At 34.3% G+C, this 15,639-nt stretch overlaps 1 protein-coding gene across 1 annotated transcript in view; it reads right to left on the reverse strand.

Annotated features, from left to right (window-relative positions):
- Window positions 1–15,352, reverse strand: part of LOC125836948 (protein JINGUBANG-like) — a 272,926-nt gene extending 257,574 nt beyond the window's left edge. Inside the window, exons 1-2 of the mRNA XM_049516091.1 lie at window positions 14,641–15,352; window positions 13,954–14,509 (exon numbers count right to left, since the gene is read on the reverse strand). Of these exons, the coding sequence (XP_049372048.1) occupies window positions 13,954–14,509; window positions 14,641–15,342 (1,258 nt within the window). The 5' untranslated portion in view covers window positions 15,343–15,352. The remainder of the gene's footprint in view (window positions 1–13,953; window positions 14,510–14,640) is intronic.
- Window positions 15,353–15,639: the final 287 nt, after the last annotated feature.

Raw genomic sequence — 15,639 nt, forward strand, 5'->3', positions numbered from 1 at the left:
TTCAAACTATTAGTCCTAAAATCTCAAATATAATTCAAACTAGTCCTAAATTTCAAATTCAAACTAGTCTTAAAATCACAAATTCAAACTAGTCCTAAAATTCCGAAATCAAATCAGTGCTAAAATCCCAAATTCAAACAAGTCATTAAATACCCTAATTCAAACTAGTCCTTAAATACCCTAATTCAAACTAGTCCTTAAATAGCCTAATTCAAACTAGTCCTTAAATACCCTAATTCAAACTAGTCCTATAATCCCAATTAATTCAAATTAGCTAGTCCTAAAATCCGAAAATCAAACTAACTCAAGAAATACCCAAATTCAAACAAGTCCTTAAATACCCTAATTCAAACTAGTCCTAAAATCCCAAAATCAAACTAATTAACTCAAGAAATACCCAAATTCAAACAAGTCCTAAAATACCCTAATTCAAACAAACCCTAACATTAAAAATATCAATTCAATCACTAACTAATAATACCTTATTCAAATTAACAATCAATAAATACAAATTCAATAAACCAATTACAATTAAATAACTAACAAAATCAAATATAGCTCAAATTGAATTTTTCTTATAAATTAAACCCTAACCTTAAAGGAGATGGAGAGAATGAAGAGAAAGGGGAAGGAGGTGGCGGCTCCAGCAGCTACTGCTCGCAAGCACCAGTGACGAGGCAGTGGGATGGCGAGACGACAACGCCAGCGGTGGATTAGTGAAGAGTGGAGAGAAGGAAGAGATAATGAGGTTTTTTAAAATGGGAAAATGGGGAAATATTCTTGTCTGTCTTTCAGATATTTAATAAAAAGCGACGTACAACGTCTTCATGTCCGTTGTTCTTTTAAATAGTTGACCACATTTTGACCAAAAAACAACAGACTAAGAGACATTGTTCGTCACTTTTTAAAAATTATTGACCATATATTTTGACCAAGAAGCGACGAACTAAAAAATGTCATATGTCGCTTTTATAAAAAATAAAATAAATTAAAAGCGACAGATAACGTGGTTATTGTTTAATTTATATATAATTATTTTTAATAAAAGCAACGGACAACGTCTCTATCTATATTAAATAATTAATTATTAATTATATATATATTTGGTGCAAAAATCTGCAAAAAATAGCGATGAACTAAGTGATGCCATCCGTCGCTTTTTGTAAAATAATTTTAAAAATAATTATTTTTATTAAAAAGCAACGGACAGTGTGGCAAATGTCGTCGTTTTTTGGTGCGACGTTGTCCGTCGCTTTTTTGTCTGTATTTTTTTAACAGTTTTTTAGTAGTGGAAGTTGAGGCTCGTCTTTCCAGAGAGTCCCAATTCTTTGTTCCATCATCACTCGGGAGGTCTAAGACTAACTATTTTTGAGAATATAGAACTCAGAGATAGAAGAGACATTTTTGAAATTTAAGGAACGCGGAAATACAGTTTGTCAAAGTCCAACCTCTCAAGCATCTTTGTGTACAAAATATAGATCAGCTTCAGGCATTACAATTTAGGTTGAGCTCGGTATTATTGGAAGCAACCAAAATGAATACGCGTAGTGAATGATTGACCAATAAACTTAAGATTTCTGGTAAATATCAAACACCTGTAGCTCCAATGCAATGGAGGACTCATCTGAATCAGTATTGCAACAATGACATGCACTTTCTAGGATGTAGTGATATCTCTTTTTGATTTTCCCTTAAGCAGAATATGCTATGGCTCTGAAATGTCTAATTATGATAAATTTTGTGCTCCTTATATTAGTAGCTCCATATGTATTTTCTCATGGTAGTAGTTCTATCATGCATAATATTTTTAGCTGAAAAAAATGTTTTCACCATGATTTTACAAGGAGATTACACTAGGACATAATATTATTAGCCAAGGTACCTTTCTTAGTTCAATTATTTGACGAAAATTTACAATTTCCTACTTGAATAGACCAAACAATTTTCGGTTCAACTTAGTTCTTGAGAATTATTTGTAGTGCATTACATTATAAATTTTATTATACTTCTTTTTATTAATTAGATGACAACTTTTTAGTTTTTTAGCACCTAACTTTGTTTCCTTTTCATGATTTAGTGATCACCAAACCTTCTCAAGTAATCCATTTAGGTACATTTAATAACTTTATATCTTTTTCGTTTGTTCATACCATGTTGTCATAAAGTTTGAAATCAAATGTTACATGTTTTTTCCTCTTTTACACATGATGTTGAAGGTGGAAATCAAAATTAGTTGCTAGAAAATACTTCTCCAAATGATATTTGGAGAAGCAGCCTCTGTTTCTTTGTCTTAGTTTTGTTAATGTTTAGTATATCTCAGTTATATTTCAAGTTGGATAAACTTTACTAAATATTAGTTTTTCTTTAAGGAGTATGCAATCCCAATTTCATTTTAATTGTTCTTAATTAGTACTATATACCAGTGCAATTTTTATTATTATTATCTTGCTTCCTTTAGTTCGTTATTATTTTTAATTTGTATATTTATCAATATAGAATAAAATACTCTAGGTTATGAAGTTTAAGATACAAGAGTTTTATTTAATAATTGTAATTTTATTTAAAATTTTAATTTAATGGGAATCTAGTAAATACTAACTGAAAATAGTATTACTCTGGATGACTAGTGACATAATGTTGTCCTTAAAAGCTTCACTTTTAGCGATGATTAAATTGCATTTTTTAAGACCATGACATTTTTTTATAAAAGTATTGACATTTAGTGACAAGAATAATCTTTGTCACAAAATAGTTTTCTTATTACCTACAAATGAACTTTGTATTTATGACAATAATTGTCGCCAATTATGATATTTTGTAGTGACAATTTCATTTTGTCGGTAAAAGAAATATTTATAGTGACGACATGATTGTTTTAAACTACAAAAGTATAAAAAAATAAAAATGTCACTAATTTATACATTTAGGAACAAAATAATATTCATACAAAAAAAAAGTAGTTTTTAGTGACGAAATAATATTTGTTCAACTACGAAATACATATAATATTAGAGACAAATGACGTCACCGCCAATTAAACTAAATAGTTAGTGACACATCAATTTTGTCAGCCTTATTAACCTCTTTAGTGACGAAAATATTCTATTCTATTACCTACAAAATTTTATAATTTCTATGACAAACAAGTTCGTCATTAATACTACGCAATTGGAGACAAAAATAATTTTCGTAGTAAATAGAACTCTATTTAGTGACGAAACACCAAATCGTCTTTGTATACATTAAGTAACCCATGATTTAGCTACGATTGGTTGACGAATTATTTTTCGTCTTGAAAAATGTTTTTGTGACGAAATATGAGTTTTAAGTGACAATATGTTTCGTCACTAGTACTCAAATTTGTTGTAGTGTATTGAGCAAGCACTTGTACCCCTTTGTGATGTTGAGACCAACTCCAACACACCTAGATCGTCTTTTGCTTATTTAAATCCCTATTCCTTTTAGTTGAATTGTGATAATTGATTCCAAATCTTTCATATTAAATTTGGTGAAATCATCCACCCATTTTTCCTTATTGATACAATGAATTGGCTTGCATTTTAATTTCCTGATTGAATTATTATAATTATATCACTCCTTGTGGGATTCGACGTTGTTTGGTATATTCACTGCTAGCAATAGATGCTTCATTTGAGTCTCTAAATGCTTGATTGAAGCGAAAAGTGATATTTAATAGATTGAGAAATTCAAAACATCACTTCTCTGATCTTTGACCCCATTTTCCATAGATTCAACTCTTTTTAGAACACTACTAAACATCTTCTGAATATTGGAATTGATAAAGTCAATCGCACTAGCTTGAGTTTAGGAAGTATCAGCTCTTTTGGGAGGCACATTTGGTTTGGAACTCTGTATCTATCATCTCCTCTAGCTTGTCTTGTTCACGTTATTTTATTTCTCGATCTCTCTATTGACAATATCACTCTCTCCAACCATGATTCTCTTCCCAAGGATGTCAAGGATCTTGGTTGGCCTCTTGATACACTGATCAAGAACCTGACTCTATGTTTACCAAGTACGTAGTGTCTTTGTCAACAAGGCATAAGAACTCTCGGCTTCAAGTAGAGCTTTATGTAGGCTCTGGTGGAATTCACACTTTTAGTTACTATGACCATAATGTGTTTGGCTAAGATATAAAAGCTTGTAATCATCTTAGCCATCTTTTCATCTGGTTCATCTTCTTTCTTTCTCATTTCATTGGTTAATGTTGAAGTGACAACACTGCCTCCTTTAACTCAATAACGCGTATACCACGCCATATTGATTTTTGCTATTTGATCATGTGACACAGTAGCTTGAGGATAAGAGATGTTCAAAAAAGATCCTTTCTCCATTTTGTTCACTGCTCCTTGATTCACTTCATCTAATGTACAATAGAATATTTCGAGTAAAACTCGCTCGACCATCCCATGATTCAAGCATTCTGTCACCTTTTTTTAAACCATAGCCACACTTCATGTATAGTCTCTCCCGACATTTGCTCAATTTTTTTTATCTCATTCCTCAATTTCAACATTTACTATGGTGGATAAAATCTTTCAAGAAATGAAGTCTTCAATACCTCCCTAAGTGGTAATTAACCCTTAACATATTTCTCTAAGCATGTTGTTATAGCATCTCCAATTAATTAAAAAGGAAACAATCTCAATCGGATGGATTCTTGACTCATACTTCACATTTTGATAGGGAGACACAATTCCATAAAATTCCTCAAGTGTTAATTAACATTTTCCACCGAATTTCCTCTGAATAGTTCCATCATTAGTAGTAAATAAAGAATTGGTCTTGTAATTAGAAATACGGCATCTCCTACCTCGGGTGGTAGGCAAATTTTTCCTGTTATGCCCTGCTTCATGGGTTCTTCATTTGCGTAGAATTCATTTGCAAATCTCCATCATCAGTACTTTTTTGTCATCCACTTGATTCATATTACCCTATTATTGTCAATGAACAACCAAAAAAGTAACAAGAACACAAAATGCACACAAGTTTGAATTTAGAAATCAACAATAGACGATCACTAACGAATCCCCAACAACAACGCCATAATAAACAATCAAATATGTCCCATATTTCAGGGCATAAGCGGTTGTCTGTAAAAAACTTAATCAACTTATGAGGTCGGGGTCAAACCACAAGAACTGGCCGGTGGGATTCTTCTTCTATTGGTTCCGCTATTGGTAGGAATTAGGAAATTGCATTCTAAATTCGCATACATATATAGAAATTGGGGTTATAACTAAAAACTAAAAATTCATCAATATAAAGCAACAAAACATGGAACCAACATAAACAAGATATAACAAGATTGAAAATGACTAGGGGTGTGTGCATAGAGATTAAGGTTTTAACTATAACATGCAAAGATTGACAAAACATTATAGATTGACATATTGGTAGCACTTGGTCTAAGCTATACTTTGATATTCTCCCGAACTATCAAGGGTATGTCCCTTGGATTCTTCTGATCTCTAAGACCCTTTCAAACAAAATACCAAACATTGCTTGAGTAGACAGATTATTCCTAGCTCATATCATTAAATGGGAAATAACTCGGATTATCTCTTTCCTAGCTCAAATCCGTAGAATAATTTCATCAAGTTCTCACTATTGAGTCTTACCTTTCAAAAGTAAAAGTGGTGTTAGAGGGCTCAACTAATATTTGCAACCACTAATTCTTAGATTAAACTTTAAGGCAACAATAGATCCATGTCATACGATTAATGTTTAAGCCGATTAATCTATACCCTTCGGGGTTTTACACCCCATCTAGAACAGACACCCATAGTTAATGGTCTAGATCCTCATAAAATATAAATTAGAGACATTCAACAAAAAGGAAATCTCCATTCAAAGCTAATTTGATAGAACAAACTTTAATTCTAAGTTTTAATTAACACAAATCCGAGGTTTCTTCCTTTACAAGCTAGAAAGTTCTTCATTTTTGCTCTCACTCTATTTGTTACTTTTACTTTTTTTCTCTATCTTGTTTATACTTAATTTGGGAGAAAACTCTCTAGACATAATTGGGCAAATCTCTATTTTTTCCTTGGAGAATTTCAAAAGGATCACTTTTTCTATAATTACATTTTGTTGTTTAGCTCCCGTTCATCAGACTGGCACTGGACCGGTGAGACATCAATCAGAGAAACTAGAGCAGGGGTTGCCTCCTTGACTTAACCTTTTGTTCTAACAGAAGAGTCTGCTCTGGGAACGGCGAACCATAGATAATTCATCATACAACACTAATTGTAACACTAGTATTGGGGCAACTTTACTCCATCCATGAAGGCCTCAAGCCGATGAGAGGCATGTTAGTTTCTGCAGTATGGTAGTTCCATCGCTGGTGATTCAATTCTTTTTGGCTTCAAATCCATCAACTTTGAATTTCTTTCAAGGGATACCTGCATTCATGAGATTCAAGGCCTAAAACCATACAAATTGCATTAAAACATGGCAAGAATTTACGAATTAGTGTCTAAAAAGTTGGTAGAATACCAACTTATCAATCAACTATAATTGAATACATAGGAACAACATTCCCAAAAAATTCTACAAACTCAAACCATAACTCAAACTTTGAGAACTTGGCATAAACGTTGATCTCGTAAAGTCTTTAGCACAGTCCTCAAATACTGCTCGTGCTCACTTTTTTTGTGAGTAGACAAGAATGTAATAAATGAACACACTGATGAAAGAGTCTATATAATGCATTTACACATGCGTCATCAACTACATGAATGTTGTTAGGTCATTGATCAACCCAATAGACATCACTAGCAACTCATAATGACCTTAACGAGTCTAAAAAGTTGTCTTTCACCCTAGTCCTTAGCTAGTGGTAATATGATCCCAAATATACATTAGAAAACACTACAACACCATGAAACTTGTCAAAAAAAAGCCATTGATATAAGGCATAAGATACCTACTCTTCATCATCACCTTGTTCAAATGCCTCTAATCCATAGACATACATATATACACATTCTTCATATTCACAAAAAGAACCGGGGCCCCATAAGGAATAACTCTCGGTTGAATGAATCCCTTATTGAAAAGATCTCGCCACTAAACACTGAGATCCTCATGCTCTGAAGGGTCCATATAGTATGACATAATAGAGATTGGACGAGAGCCTATCTCAAGGTCTATAGAAAAATCAGTATCTTGCTCCAAGGGAACACCTATTAGATAGGTAGGAAAGACATCCATAAATTCATGCACAATAGGGACCTAATAAATTACAGGGCCCTCCCTACTAATATCTGGCACATAACTCAAATAGGCTAAGCTTTTGCAGACCAACTCTATTGCCCAAAAATAAGAAATATCCCTAATTGATGTATGATAAAAAGAGCCATGCCACATTAGTGGAGAGATACTAGACATGGATTAGGTAATGGTCTTAGTGAAGCAATCGAAGACTGCACGGAAAGGGGATAACTAGTCCATGAAAAGAATATCATCAAAATCAAGCATATCCAACACATTAAGATCAGCCCAAGTGTCACACCCCTAATAGTCACCAAACATGATCTATAACTTGATCCACTACTAAATACTCACCCACAGTGGTCGAAAAAAATAATGACGCTTAGAAATTCTAAGAAAACAAGCATTAATGGGAAGCATAATAAATTGATACATAAGAAAATTTAGAACCCAAATAAAATAAAGTTCATTCAACCTGATGGCATATAAAAATTATGTTAGTGATGATACCGTCTACTGCCTCAGTCTGTTCCCTAGCTAGAGATTCATAAAGAAGGCCCTATCTATCTCTAAACTTAGAATCTTATTTTCCTCCCTCCTTACCTACCTCCATGTGGTCTTCCTTGGCCCCTTGGTGAAACCCATAGTGATCCAAACCCTATGCACTACTTCTAGCCGAAGATGTTATTGTTGAAACATGCCTCCTATTTGTAGAGCAGGCCAGTGGTAAGGCTCACCATAATCATAAATACCCTTTGAAGCATGACTCTATGAAAATCAGCCACCACAACCTGACTAATCGGAATGTGAGCTCCTAAAACTCTAACAAAAACCCATAACACCCCAACTATACTACTCTCTCTCGGCAATCTTGAGTTTCGCATAAATAGGCTAGCTAGACTAACTCTCGGCAATCTTGAGTTTTGCATAACTAGGCTAGCTAGACTAACTCTGGTGCTGGTAGCATTGGCGGGGTCTATCATAATTGTCCCTCCCCTTGAGTGGGAGCCACTATAGCTTCCCTAGTGATAAGCACTCTTATCGCTATCCCATGAGGCCTCGTGGCGAAGCTCCCCAATAGTATAGGCGTGATCATAAAAATCCAAGAAAGATCTACTTGTTGAAGACATTGACTTAGTTGCAATTTGCAGCTATAAACTCAAACCACGAAAAAAGCAATGAACTTTCTCCTATTCTATAGGTAGATTTATGGAAGAGTGCAAAGAGAGCTCGTAAAATCTAGCCTCGTACTCCAATATGGTATAGAGTCCTACTCCAATCTAGCAAACTCATCAACTTGTCGATCTCTAATGGTCCTACGTATAAACCTATCACAGAAAGCCTATAAAAACTTAGTCCAAGACATGAGAGGTGACTCAACTGGCCTACACTTCATATACGAATGCAACCACTACACGCATGGTCCTTAAAGGTGATACTTATATCACCTTCGCTCAACTTTACTAAAACCAAAGTATATAACCTCTCCCTTTAGGTCGTCAAAAATCAATAGGGATCCTCCCATCCAGCCCTAGAAAACCTTGGAGGATTCAGTCTCAAAAAAAGTATGAGCATCTTATACTTCTATAAAAGTCTAATTCCAGGTGCGATAACTAGATGAGTAGCAGTGTGTACGGGTGGAACCTCAACCTATTGAGACACTAGTACCACCTGAACCTCCGGTGCCGGTATCACTGATCCTTAGGTTTTCTCCATATCCCTTAGAATGAAAAATAACTAAATGATAGTTGCCTGAAGACATGGGCAATGGATGGCCTTGGTGGATGTTGGGCTAGTTTAAGTCCCAACAAGTATGGAGGAATAAGAGCTTGCAGAGGCTCTACTATTATTGGATTGTGAGTCACATATTTTATTAGATCTTGAGCTAGTGTTTTAGCTCACATATAACCTTAGGGTCACCCTTTACTCCTAGCTGGAGCTATATATTCTTGCGGTGCATCACCGGTGACCAGTGAACCACACGTAGGAGCATTAATGAGAAAAAGTGAAATGTTAAGGTTCTACAAACCAAATAAGAAAAACCAAACGTGAACATAAATAAACAATCTTCCTAATATAGCCTCTAGAAGATAGGGTACTAACGTCTCCACAATGCATAATTCATCTAGACATTAGTTTTGTATGAATGAAATTGGCAAACCTAGCTCCAATTCCAGCTTTGTCCTAATCTAAAACCTCATGTAATAATGGCATTAACAAAAGATGACTTGTAGGTAAGCCAACCCATACTCCAATACGATAAGTAACTGATATATAATGAAAAATCAACAACCAACAAGAAGATAACAACAAAATAAAGTAATACACAATAGAAAGAAAGAAATGATTTAAATATATATAACACTATAAGATCTCAATGACCTGATGGAATAAGGTATAGAGCTGCTAAAATTAGTACAACTTACGAAATGAATAAAATAAGTACACACTCGACTCAACTAGAAAAAAACTATATACAGATAGAGATGAGTCAAACTAGGATAGCATCATCTCATCCTCTACCTTTGGAAGACCCGTTGAAGCATAAAAATCAACTCTTTTGATTGGCGCTCAGATCGACATATAGAAAATTAAATGTAGAGTGTAATATGAGTACAAAAACCATAGGTACCCAATATGCATTAGAGGACAATTACGCTTGGAGAGCATATACATAATGAAAATCCAGGAAACAAATAGTAGCTAAGGGTCAAAAGAGTAGCAGAAAGCGGAAAGTCTAACTATAAACCCTGGAAAATCTAGCAGGAACTGAATGATAATGTAAAGCTACCAACTACAACCTAACTGGAACCCATAAGACATGAAGGTACAATTACGAGCAATTGAATTGAAAATAACCCAAATATATCCCCATAAGCTCAATGAGTACACACAAGATCTAATGATTTCCCTAGATACAACAAAGTATAATTTGAAGCTAAAACAACCGACACTGGACCTGGAACCATGTCGAAAGAACCTTGAAGAACCCAATAGAATCAAGGTTTCATGAGTAAAACACGACTAACGAAAATGTGCCTAGCTAGACTCAACCTATGGTTGGTCAAAATGCACATGGAACTCGAACAATAGAAAGTTGAAATGCGCACAAACCTCAAACCAAGGCTGAAACACTTTGAAGAACATCCAAAATCACACGCTCATCAACAATCAGAAGACACTGTAGAATGAAACCTTCATCGAAGTGACAAGGGACCCACTCTGGCTCAAAACCCATGACCCGATCAAAAGTAACCAATAAGGCCCGGAAATAACAACTGAAACTGTCGGGGCAATAACATAAGGGAGTTATGGACAAAAGTCCAATAGGAGTAGAGTTGTCACCTAGCTATTGATTCATACTACCAAACCCATGTTTGCTACATTAGTCTATAACGAGCTAGACTTGTCTAAAGCAACATCGGACGATTCGTAATACATAATGACTCAAAAATAGCAATTCTAATGTAATCACTAGACTAATCCTAGAATAAGGGTAGTAATAAGTTAGAATTTACAATACAAAAGGACACACAGATACAACAAGGCATGATACAACATCGCAATACAATAGAAATGTTTAATTACTTCGACTACTACCCGAAAGGACGGCTAAGGTAGGATTTCAAATAACTAAACATGAAAAAAGCTAAGAGCCCTGCCAAATCAAGCTAAACATCATGCAAACACTTACACAAGATCAATCTATCATTGGAAAGCCAAAGCAAACATCAAAGTAGATCATGCATGCTCTAAAAAAAACTTAGCCGGAGCTTTACCCTTCAAAAATGCCTCTGATCACTACCACACTATAAAAAAATGATAATAACATCAAGACGAATGTTTTAACACCTAATCTACAAAAATTGAAGACTGAACTAAAAATGAGGAAAAATGAGATTATGGGACTTTAGGGACGAATTCCGTAATTTACTCAATCTATTTGTCCCGTTAAGATCAAGGAGATTGGGAACAAAAAAATGGGATTTAACTACCAGTTATAGCTGCTTAAGTGTCACTTTTCCACCTAAGTGTCCTTTCAAAGTGGAACCTTCATTACTAAAGCACTTAAACCCTTGCTAGAGGCTCCACTAAAGTGACTCTCTAGCAGCTAAAATGATCATCGCTTAAGCATTCCATGTTCACTAATGGAGGTATGCCTTTACTAGGAAGGCCTACTTAAGAGGATCCTTGGCTGCTTAAGTGATAAGCGTTTAAGAGGTGCCAAGATCGCATAGGCGACTACACTAGCATCGGGCACCAAGAAATATAGGTATGTCTTACATGACTCTGCCCGGATGCTCATACTATCCCGGAAATTCTGGTATTTTAGTCATACCAAAAATGGAAAAAAACTCCCAAAGGAGGTCATCTCACCAAAGAGTGAGTTATACACCCAATGCTTCATCTATGCCACAAGTTACAATGTTGCTCGAAATGAGTCAAAAAGTCTAAGGACTCTAATCAAAGGACCACATATACAAAACTCAACTTTTTGGAGCTAATAGAACAAACATCATTACATTCAGAGGCTTTATACATGATGTGTCGATAAAAATCAACCGTTCAACTTCAAAAAGCTCTAACACAAACATCCATAGAACCAAATGAAAAACCAACTAATCGAACAGTCAGTCCTAACAAGTCATAAATGACTTAGAGTCTCTATATGTTAGTTCTAAAAGAAACTAATAACATAATACACGTTTACAAAAAAAAAAACAGAATACACGAAAATGACCTAGAGCGTCATTATAATAATAAAAATATGGTAGGATATGTAATGGGGGCAGAGGGGGCGGGGCGGATTGAGCTTAACCTGCAAAATTTTGAATTCACCTTGTCCCGCCCCGCATAACATTCTTTTTTCATTTTCAACCTGCCCCACCCCTCCTCGCAATACCCGCTCCGCATGAACCCGCCTCGCATAGTTATTTTAATATTTTCTTTTTTTAGTTATGTTAGATACTAAAAATAAAATTCATTTTTTCATTAAGGTGTATTATTTAATAGGATAATGACTTCATTTTTTTTATAGGTCAATTGAGAAACATGTAAGAAATTGAATTATTTTTTGTTGAACCATTTTTACTATCTTGAATATTTTAGTAGCTTTAAAAAAATTATCTTAATAAATAATGCTCTATTACTCTTATAACATGTAAAAAATTAAAATTAAGTTTAAATCCATATAAAATCACATATACATGCAACCCGCCCCCATCCCACGCCACATTAGTTATAAAAAACCCACTTCAACCCGCCCCGTCACGCACAACCTTAAACCCGCCCAGTCTCTCATAGCCTTATACCCGCCCCACCCTGCATCCACCCCGCCCCATTGCCATCCATATATATGCTATAATAATGAGAGGAATATAACTGATATAATAATAACCATAAATATCTGTAGATACTAAAATGATATTAAACCATGACCTAAAAGGATCATAAAGTGTCATCTACAAGAAGAGTAAAATCATTGGTTAATAATTTCATAGATGAAAATGAGGTGCTTTCTAATTCAATATCAAGCATACTTTATGAATCTCATATATATCTAATCATCAAAAGAAAAATGACATGCACATACAAATATTTTTATAAGCATTTTACATTTATAAATTATATCAAACAAAAAGGTTAACAAAAGATGTGTTAGTTATCTATTTACTTTTATTTAATAGACAATCAAAATAGAACGAACATTCATGAAAACATAAATATGAAAATTACTGACCCTTTGTAGAGTAATTAACTAGTACATCGACTTTAAAAACTAGATTTGATTGCTCATGACCCTCTGCTCTACTAAGGAAAAAACAATGATAAAAATAAAAATACAAAGCAAAAAATAAAGAAGCCTAATTAATTTTAAAAATGTATTTGAAAGTAAGTATTTATAGAGGATTTTTAGCATTAGGAATGTCTTTGACAGGAATATTCAAAAAATTTAACTTAAAATTGAGTCGAAGGAAATATTTAATTTTATTTGGATTGATTTTGTTAGATTTTTCATGTGAATTTGTCAGAATATGGCTGAACAGGGTGAAGTTTTCTGTGCTTTAGTTGAAATATTTTCAAAAGGAAAATATAAGGTTTGTAGTTGGTAAATAAGAATAAACTGTTGCTTAATTTTTTAGGCTAAGCATTTGAGTGGTATTTGGGGTATGGGTTGGTGCTTGTTGGGTTAAGGGATATGATTAGTTTGGGTGATGTTTAAGAAATTGGACTGACTAGTTTAAGCTATTCTAGGGTAAAGATTTGAGTTCTTTAATTGCATGTACGTTTTAACGCAACACTGATCATATGACAAGATATCTCATTTTTCAAACACACTTTATCATGTTTATGATTTAACCATTCAGAGGAGGATTCAACAACAATATTGTAATGTGTAATAGACTAACAAAATATATCTGAAGTAAATAACAAGATATATATGAACATATAATATATTGCAAAAAAAAAAAGAGAAAAAGAATTACATATACAGATCAACCGATTTAATCCTAAAATGAATGTAATTTTGTATTATTTTTCAATGAAATAAAAAGAAGAAAATTTTATTCGTCCATCCAATTCCATACCTTTGCCAAAACATTAATGTGATGTAGAGTAATTACAAGTTGAATCAATATTTAGCAGAATCCCAGGAGACATTATTATCTGCATTCATATTATTGTGCATCATCATAGATGCCTTCTCTGAAACACTCCAAACCTTTACAGATTTATCAAGACTTCCACTATAAACGACCCATTTCTGATCGGTTTGAGTGGATTCTTTATCTTCTTCTACTGCTAGACATTTCACTGGCCCATTATGACCAGTCAATACAGATAACAATGTGTGTATAGACTTATTGTCCCTTCTCCAAACACATATTGTTTTATCAGCTGATCCACTCAGTACCAAATTTCCAGCTGCTGCAAGGCATAAAATAGCCAATTTGTGTCCCTTTAAGACTCCACCATGTGATAATTGCTTCTCTCGTTCCCAGAAATTCACAACACCATCAGATGAACCGCAGTAAACTACTGAACCAGATTTGCTAACAACTAATGCTGTCACTGCACATTCTTGATTCAAAAGTGTCTGAACAAATACATGTTTTGGGTGTTTCCCTGAGTTTTCCCTCTGCCAAACCTTCACTGTACCATCAGCTGATCCTGTATACACTATGCCTTCAACACTCGTAACCACTGAGTTCACTGCATCATCATGTGCTTTCACTGATTCTATGCATTTCGAGTTATCAACGTTCCATACCTATTAGATCATATTGTTAAATTGTATTTTCTATTCTCTAATTAATATATATATATATATATATATATATATATATATATATATATATATATATAGAGAGAGAGAGAGAGAGAGAGATTATATAAACTAACCTTAAATGTTCTGTCCCATGAAGCTGAATAGAGAAGGCCTCGGGTTTGATCCATGCTCAAGCATGATATAGCGTCAACGTGCTTGATCCATAAACCACTCCTATTTCTCTTGACTTCGACATAGTTGCTAGGCTTAATGGATGCCTTGAAAATATCAAAGAAACTAGGCAAAGTCCCAGCACGTTTGTAGGTACCTGGATTCTTGGTTTGGATCTTCCAAACACGAACTTTTCCATCTTGATGACCAGTGAATATTTTCTCTCCTGAGATGATGATGGCTTTTACAAGTCCGCTATTTGATTTAAAAGCAGCAAATTCCTTGAGATTCTTCCAGACACGTATATTCTTGCTATCAGATCCTGTGTAAAGAAGATCGTTTTTGGTTGCTAAAGAATAAATGTGACCCTCTTCCCGCACAAGTGAACCAATAAGTCCATTAATTTGAGGGATATTATTGTTTTGGGAATTGCTACCCTCATCAAATTTGGACCATGGAGACCCTTGGTTCCATGGAGACATCATCATAGGAGACCCTTCACCGCTAAGACGATTCGCTTCATACGCAGAGAAACTGCTGTGTCTTGCATTGTAATTACTATTATTATTATCCGCATCATCGTCAATATGTGAGCTTGATATGTTTGGATCCGAGTGAACAGTGTTTCCTAATTTAGGAGGCAAATGGCTTGTATCAACAAACATTCTGCTTAATTGGCCTCCCCTTTTCTTAATTAAAATAACTATCTTCTCACAACAATCTATTATTAGGCTGAGAAGAAAAGGCAAAGGAAAAATGGATTAACAAAGTATACAAGAAATAGAAGGGAAGGGAAGGAAAATAAGAGAGTGGAAGAGAGATTTTCTAGGGAATTGCAAACTAGAGGCCATAAATTTTGAGTTTAACCACAGCTATTCAACATTTTCTATTATTGCTTATTTACGTGAAAAGTTTAGTCCTTGTATCTATAATAAAATCATCAATATAGTTTACGCCCAATA

This window comes from Solanum verrucosum, unplaced genomic scaffold, assembly GCF_900185275.1.
Source record: "Solanum verrucosum unplaced genomic scaffold, falcon-dt-bn FXZP01000179.1, whole genome shotgun sequence".
Lineage (NCBI taxonomy): Eukaryota > Viridiplantae > Streptophyta > Magnoliopsida > Solanales > Solanaceae > Solanum > Solanum verrucosum.